The sequence below is a fragment of the Leuciscus leuciscus genome, assembly GCF_965113295.1.
Source record: "Leuciscus leuciscus genome assembly, chromosome: 22".
Taxonomy (NCBI): domain Eukaryota; kingdom Metazoa; phylum Chordata; class Actinopteri; order Cypriniformes; family Leuciscidae; genus Leuciscus; species Leuciscus leuciscus.
Window position 1 is genome coordinate 20,226,594 of NC_138746.1, and position 8,978 is coordinate 20,235,571.

General features: G+C 38.7%; 1 protein-coding gene across 2 annotated transcripts in view; it reads left to right on the forward strand.

Annotated features, from left to right (window-relative positions):
- The window catches only part of tasp1 (taspase, threonine aspartase, 1), a 39,005-nt gene extending 36,185 nt beyond the window's left edge, over positions 1-2,820 (forward strand). For both annotated transcript variants that reach the window (XM_082154294.1, XM_082154295.1), the window contains one exon: positions 902-2,820. In XM_082154294.1, the coding sequence (XP_082010420.1) occupies positions 902-994 (93 nt within the window). In that variant the 3' untranslated portion in view covers positions 995-2,820. The remainder of the gene's footprint in view (positions 1-901) is intronic.
- Positions 2,821-8,978: the final 6,158 nt, after the last annotated feature.

Here is an 8,978-nt window from a genome sequence, read left to right on the forward strand (position 1 = left end):
CTCCAATTTACACTAGATTGTTGGAAACAAGTTAAATCTTTTTTTCTTTTCTTTTTTTTTTACAATAAATCAACAGTCTTCTTTTATGTAGAGGCATGGGTTCAGTACCATTTCTGTCATTTATTGTATTTATATTTATTTATATTTTAGTGTCCCTGTTTTTATTTATTTCAAAATTGTTTTTCATTTCCATTTTATTTTCCCATTTTAACTTTTCTCTATTTATTCATCCCGTATGGGCTAAATTTGAGACACCCTGTGTTTTACAGTAAATCCAATTTTTATTACTGGATTCTGTCATTCCATCAGTTTTTTCTGCGTTAAGGAAATCATAGGGCCCTGTATTTTAATGATGTCATACTTTATATTTACATTTATTTTGTAATTTCATTATTTACTTTATTTTTTTGATGGATTTATTATTACTATTATCTTTTCTCAGAGTTGATGTCTGCTTGTGTTTGTATGTGATGTCCTATTGTTTAGTTTTAGTTATTTTAGTTAGTTTTGAGGTATTGTCTTCTAGCTTGCTAGTAATCTGCCTGAGCTTGTGCTGGAGGTCACATAGACTGTGTGAGTGAGATATGGATCACTATCATAGCATAACTGACACACATGGATGTGCTGAAAGGGGTCACAGTTTTCCACTGACTTGTCACTCTATGCGTGTTGTCCCGTCATGAACCAGTGCTTCCAACAGGTGGCCCGGGGCACCCTGGGATGATACCTTCACACATGGTTCTGGCTCCCAGAGGGCCGCTTATCGTTGCCCGACAGAGAGCGTGCCTTTGATTGCAATGAGGACACCTCACTCCCACTATTCAACAGCTGTGTGCTTCTCCGCCACACTCACACTTGACTCTGTAAACACTCTCTCTTTCTCTCTCTCTCTGTTTGCCAGACTCACATATCCAGACTTCCTCCTGGGGCGGTGGCCGGACAGTCTCTGGCAATCGAAGGTGGAGTCTGTCGACTCGGGACCGCGAGTGACTGAAGCGGTGTGAAATCATCCTCTATTTCTGCAGCAATATGTCAGCGGGATCTTTATAGCAAAGAGCTTGATGTTGTGTCATCGTAGGACACAATTATAAAGGGACAAAAAGGTTGCAATATGTCTTTTCTTCCATCTTTTCTTTATTGCACAGATATAAAAACATTTATTCATTTATTCACAATTTCCTTTTCTAAAACATACCATGCTACTTTTGCGTTCCATTCATGGGCATAGCATAGACAGTGTCATCTGTTTTACTGTCACTTGAGAGGGGGGGACGGGGACAGGGTTAGCAGGGTAATTTGCCTAAGGCGTCTGCTAAGAAAAGGACATGCCAAGTGCACTTCAGGACTAGTGCACTGCTCTGGTTTTAGTGGGCTTCCAAGAAACTCAGCTTCTAGTATGTGCTGGACAAGACTTGATGCTCCATTTCTATTCCTCTCTTAAACAATATGCACCGTCCTTTTCATTGTAAATAAGCTAAGGGTTGTTGAAACAGGGTGGCCATTAATGTAAACGGCTTACTTGATGTTTAATATTACTTTTACTATTATGTTTTATATATAGATAAGATGCTTGTTTTGTGCAAAAGTTTAGTAATTCATATTATAGGTCTGAACGTTTCTGGTCTGAGTTGAGATATTTGACACGTGTGCTTGATGTGAGTCTGGTTGAGTCGCAAATGCGTACGCAGCGTGGAATACAGGATAAAATCCTTTTTGAAATTTGCAAGAATTGCCTTTTCATTTGACTTTTTTAAAGCTAGGTATAGCAGCTCAGAATAAAATTTGTCGTTTACTCACTCTCATGTCATTCCAGACCTGTACAGCTTACTTTCTTCTGCAGAACACAAGAGTGTCCTTGTCATTGTTTTCATTTAGTAAGCTTTAAAATATTGAAAAAGTTTCAAAGTATTATAAAAATGGTCCATTTGACTTGAGTCTTTAGAACTCTTACTGAACTCATGCACGAGTCACGTGATAATTGCATAGAAAAGAGCGACCTGTCTATTCTTCTGAAATCCAACTTTCGATCGGAATGACATGAAGGCGAGTAAATGGGAGAAATCTATTTTCAAGTGAACTATTCATTTAAAGAGTGGGACTATTCTCAAATCTAATGATATGCACTGTTGAAAATGTGTTCAATCGTGGTTGTTACACTTTCACCACAAAGTTGATGGCAGTAGGATCATAGAAAGATCTTCTGATGAGACTAGATGCACACGCACTTTTGCTCAGCGTCTTACTAAATAAGTGCACTACTTTGACTAACTGCACTGCTCGTGTGTACTAAGAACATGGCGCATGTTTTGCAAGTATGCATTTCTTTTGCGTACTTTGAGTTCACTTGACCTTATTTGAAAGCTGCATAGTGCACTTCTGTGTTTAAGCTGTATTAACATGTCAACAGCTTTGTGTGTTTTCTAATGCCATGTGTAGTGCTCAGGAGATGAGACCCCCGCTAAAAAAAAAAGACTGTTAGTCCATCTTTGAAAATGCAAAGTATATTTTAGGTCTGTATTTTATAATGGCAAAAAAAAAGAGGATCTCTAAAATGTATTTATAAATTACACTGAATCAAATGTGTTGACGGTTATTACATTGATGAGGGTTTTTTGGCAGGGCTATTATTTCAAGTTCTGCATTCGAGAACTTTTCTTTACTTAACATTCTTGCATTACTATAAAAATGTATGATATATATGCTTATTTTAGTTTTACTTGACCCTGCATTGATTATGTAATGTCTGTGAACGTTTCCAACAGCAGATTGTACTAACCTCTTGCTATCGTAATGCTCAATAAAACTGAGATATGACGTGCAGTTCTAAGTGTCGATTGATTCATTCATTCACTGACTATTCCCTTTTACTTAGTACATATAAAAGTTGGGCACTAAGAAACAAGTCATGTATATTTAAAAAACTGTTTTATTTTACATAAAATGGGCTGCCCTATTATTGTGGCTGTCATGTTGAGATCGCATATCCAGCCTTTTCTTGCCATTTGAGTATAAAATCAAACTAACTTCAGATACACTTACCTTGAACTCTGATGTTTTTGAGAGAAAAAAAATAATCCCTAGTTTTTGTGTCAGCTTAGCCAGAAAGACAAATCAATTACAAGGAGTACATATAACTCAAGGGCTGCGTCCGAAATGAGTTCTCTTGAGCGTCTCTTGAGTAGGTACTTTGACACGTAATATTGACAAATGTCCCTCAGTCTTAACACCACCTGCTGCAGAGTAGCGAGTTTCAAATCATGGTTCACGACTGTAACGTAACTCCAGCCTATTGGTTAGCACCTCTGTAAGTCCCGCCCAAGCTTCCTGTTTCAATAGGAAATACATCAACACGGGTATGGAACTGTGGTTAATGTTCTAAGTCACCAAACTCAGCTGAATTCTTTTGCATTCTTGCATTAGAAGTGGACTGAGATCTCTTTTTGTTCCTCTTTCCAGTCACTGTGTTGGTTGGATGCTGAACCATATGAATGCCTCTCATGTTAAAGAGACATTGTTTGATAATTTTTTTGGCCGTGTTGAAATGTATTGTCAACAGTCTGTTGTTTTATCTTTATCTGGAGGCCTACTGTTCTTACTCTTTTGTTTAGTCTCCATTAGTGCTTGTGGAGTTCTAGACAAAAACACTGCTCTATTTGTAGAATCATATTTGTTTTTGAGGCTCTAACAGACAGCACAAGTTCTATCCTTGTCTTCCCCCTGCCTTTTCTACTCCCCACATATCTTATAATCTTAACTGTGGCCTGGCAAAGATTTATAGTCTAGAAATAAATTACACACTTGACAATAACCCAGAGGTGAAAATAGAAGCTGGAGAAACAGGGGGTAAATTTGTCTTTGTTTGATGTCAGATTATAGAATGATGGTGTTTTGTCGACAGTGTTTGGAAGGTTTAAGTTAATAATGTTTTCCTTTAAGATCCATATTCTGTGGCTGTCCTAAATGTTGTCCTGAAATTTGTCCTACATGGTGTCTGTGGATTTATATGCGTTCGTGGTCAGAGCCACATTGACGTTTGGTTTCTTTCACCACCTTTTTCTCTTTCACCATCTCCTCCTTTAATTTTTTGGAACGGACTCATTTAGTCCTTCATGCGATTTCCATTAAGGACAATAATTGCATCTGTCTTTAATGGAGTGTTTGGTATAATATTGACTTTTTACAACAATATTGTAGGTATATTGAATAAGAAAAATCGCTACAACAGTAATAATGCAACATAAATACCTTTTATAGTATATATCTTTTATATATACTTATATATATATATACTAATATATAAAGAAATATTTTTTTGCAATCCCTTGTTTTTACATGTTATACATGAAATTAAATTATGAATAAACCTTTTAGAACAAACTGAAACAAGAAATCGTTGAAATGTTATAAAAACAGAAATGTATCTTTTAATATAGCAGCTAGATAAAAATGTGACTGTAACTGTTCTTGTGGCATTGAATAAAAAAAAAATATATATATCTCACTGGAAATGTCACATACAGTACAAAAAAAATGCAACAGGTGAAACTTTGTCTTAGTATTCAATAAGGCTCCACTCACCAAACCAGTTCCTTTTTATTCATAACTCATATTGCATATTATTCAGGATTATGATTAATATTATTAAAGACAACTTTACATGAAAAACAATTGACATTGTGGGTGAAAAACAGACAAAATAGGACATGTACTGTCAAATGTACACAAATTGAAAAATATTTGATTTCTTAAAATGAACTGAAAAGCAATTAGATTATCGCTAAAAGGTTTAGATACTTGGTGTTGATTTTATTGTTCATTGCATATAATTCATAAATGTAACTCACACTTAAAGGATGGTAGACATGTTGTGCTCATGAGAAGACGTCCTCCACCTGTTGCTCTTCACAGCATGATCAAACACATATTACAAGATAATACAGCTCACCTTGGACCCTTAACACAAGCACATTCCCTGTGTCACTTTCCATTTCAGTCCTCCAATTCAGTGGCACTTTTATGCCGTGCACACCGTAATGTTATTTGTGAGGTTGTGGCAGTGGGGTTTCAGAGGGCCCCTTCAGCTTTGAAAAGAGATACTTGGTCTTTAAGAGGTGGCAGGGGCACAGGACATTCAAGATGTATCCAATGCCTCGCGCTCAGCAGCCCTAAAACGCAGAACAGACGGCAATGCGAGTGAAGATCAAAGCCTGCACCCGTCGCCCCGCTCGGCCTGCTGTCCACACATGCTGAGCTCTCCTGTCAGAGTGAATCTCTGCCATGTGGCCTGTGTCTTTCTGCTCAAACCAGCTCGCACAACAGGTAGCTACTTCTACCACCACCAAAAACTGTTTTATTGCACCGTATATGAACTGATGTGTGTACAGAGACACCGTCACGTACACAGAGCCTCACAGGTCGTCTTCCACTGCTCATGTCACACAAGGTCATTCTGTGCTGGAAATAGCAGACAGACGCCCTTTCAGTGCAAAACAGAAGTAAGGGGGCATAATTTACCTTTTTGTTGATGATGGCGGAAACACTGTCTTATATCAGAGTGGACATGTGAAAAAAGGAATCTAAGTGTGTATTTTACAAGTCAAAAGTAGTGCTGTCAGTTCAATGTGTTAACTTAATGTTTTTTCATCACACTACAATTATACACACACATTATTTCAGGCACAGGTAATTTTTTAGATTTTGGGCCATTTCTTTTCTAGAACTTTTCTAGAACAAAAACCAATTGATTGCATAATTACACTTGATCTATTTGCATCTGTAGATTTCAGTTTGTATCTTTAAAGTCTGTTTTCTCAAAATTCGTTTTTTTTTTCTCCTGCACTGATCTCCACGTCAGTAGCACTTACATAAACCAAACTTTTATTATCTATATTCTGAAGGATTTTACAGAGTCCGTTCATGTAACATTTGCCTGTTTTATATAACATTGTATACCTAAAAACATAGTGAAAACTAATAATATATTGACTTCTAAACCGTCTCAGGTCACGACTGTAGCCATGGCTTTCTGAAAAGGGGAACGAGACACTGTGTCTTGAATTGACACTATGGGGAAGGCCCTCAGCATGACTGGTGTCTGAAGCACGTGTGAAAACGCCAAATATTATTGGCTGATGACAGTCCATGACATCATTAGCGGAGCGCCCGTGAGTATAAGACGGCGCCTATGATACATGTCATCAACTTTATTTACCTGAAGGAGACATGCAGGCAAGCCCAAGCATGGCAACGAGACGTAGCGTTTCGTTCCGCTACTCAGGGAACCATGGATACTGAGACGTTCCCTTTCGAAGTGGAACTCAAACCTGTGTCTTGGATTGACGCTATGGGGGGCAAATACCCACTCCACCATGCTAAGGGATTGCCTGCCTTACTATGAGTGAATATGCTCAACATAAAGGGCAGAGCATAAGTTGAGTCAAATATGTGGTGCGGCGCAGTTCGGCGACCTCATCAGGAGACAATCCTTGCCCCTGATCCAGATCTCTCAGCAGATCCATCTTGTAGTCATGCTTAATGGCCATAATATGCAATACTCCACCGGCCTGACCTGCTGCCACATATGCCCTGCCGGAGGTCTATAATGGCCTCTAAAGAGAATGACTCGCGTCTCTTCAACGGGGGGCGTCCTCATATACCCTTGCTCGTTCAAACCCTCCACAGTTGCATAATTCGTATTATGGAGTGGATGAATACGGCTGAATATGGTTTCTTCCACAACTTCTTCACCTCTGCGTGGAGTTCTGGAAGAAACGGAAGGCTCATGGTGGGAGGGGCGATTATGGCCAGACAGGAATCGGTCGTCAGGTCTGCCCACAAAAGATTTCCCGTTTCTCAACTTGTCACAATGGAAGCATTCAGAACCCTCGGGTACTGAACAAATGTGCTCCTCACCCAAGCACGAAACGCACAAGTCGTGTGTCCTCAGGTCTCAAAAACCTGGGACAGGGAGGCACACACTTCCTGAAACGCTTGACTGGATTATCCATTAGATTGCCTTCACACACGCTATTTACAAACGACTCCTGAAGACAAAAAAGTTGATGACGTGTATCACAGGCCCCCTCTTCTATTCATGGGTGCTCCGCTTATGACATCATGGACTGTCGTCGGCCAATAATATTTGGTGTGTTTTCACAAGTGCTTCAGACACTGGTCACACTTTGAGGCCATTCCCCATAGCGTTAATCCAAGACCCAGTGTTCGAAAGGGAACCACTTATTCAGACACTTATTCTATTCAGATCTTCAGTTTGTCACAATGATGTTTTTGAATTCTCTATTTGGGTATTTATTCTTAAAGTGCTCCTATTATGCTATTTTAAAGGCTCCTAATTTTGTTTTGGAGGTCTCCTACAACAGGTTGACATGCATCAAAGGTCAAATACACTTTTTCTCATAATATAAAATTGCACATCACCACATTTTTCAATGATTGACTCGTCGGATGATTAAGTCTCTCTAAATCCCTCCTTTCCTACTCTGCTCTGATTGGCCAGATGGCCCAGTCTGTTATGATTGTTCTACCGATTACAGCACTTTTCGGAAACAAAATGTCCATTACCATAACTGAACTTAAGTGCACATGCAGGAACTGTATCAATAACAGCACATGCGTTAGCCCAGCACTAACAGAAATGACTGATGTAACATTAAAGTTTGTAAAAAAAAATCGTGCTTAATCCATCATTACTCAAAGTTGTAAGAATAAAAGACAATCTGCATTAAAGGTAGGATTTTTCTAAAAAAAAAAAAACTTTCCAAATTTGTTTAAACTGTCTTTATATACCAATACATAATTAAAATGTAAGTACTCTGAAAAAGAGAGTATAAAAATCGAGTGTCTGTAGACCTCTCACGACTGTTGTAATAACAGCTAATTATTTCCATTCACTCCACCCCCTCCCTTCTGATCTCCTTCCAAAGCCACGTCCCCAAAACACATGAACGCGCGACGCCAAACGCTCAGGCTCAGCTGGAAGACGCATTTATTTACCTGAGACGAGTGGAGAGGAAGGAGCTCAGTGCATGTAGTGACATCATGTCAGAATCACATGTAATAAAATACCTAACTTTATCACTATAAATATAAACAAATAAGATGGCTTTTAGTACTCACTATCAAGCTAGCATATCGATACTGGTAAAGTTTAAAATATATTTTGTTTGATTCGGTAACGAGCTATATTTATAGGCAACGAGCTATATTTATAAGGCAAAGCTAAAAACAGGTTGCATTGATACACGTTTTTCCATTACCATCAGTTACACTGTGATGAAGGTGAAGTTCGTGTAAGATTCATAACATATACGGTGTTTTGCATGTAAGAGTTTCCATGATGAAAACATTGTTGACTCTGATGAGGACTACACTCCGGAGACAAGTACCACATCGTCGGTTCGAGGACAGGTCCGGTGTCGAGGGCGAAGCAGAGGAGGTCGTTCAAGAGTGCGGGCAACCAGGGTTTTGTTCAGTGCCTTTTCTAGAACTGTCTTTCTTTTTTTGCCTTGTTTGCCTTCGCTGACTGCATATGCAGGTGCTTTGAATTTTGAATGCTCTTTCTCTGCCATAATTTTACTCTTCGTAGGTTCTGCGCCTCTCTTGCACTCCTCAAATCAAACGGGTGCGCGCATATGGGCAGATCTTGTAGCAACAGGGGTGGTAGCCATGGTTTCGAGAGAGAGTGACAGTCGCCCAAACCAATCAATTGTTTCGTCTCGAATGGAAATAATGAGCTGTGTTTATTGCAGATTAAAAGGTCTACAGTCACTCGATTTTTATAATCTCTTTTTCAGAGCACTTACATTTTAATTATGTATTGGTATATAAAGACAGTTTAAACAAATTTGAAAAAAAGTTTTTTCGAAAAATCCTACCTACCCTACCTTTAATAGACACCATTTTAGGTAATAGTGGCCCACAGCATTAACTATTTCAGTACAGTAATAATGTGAGTTAGC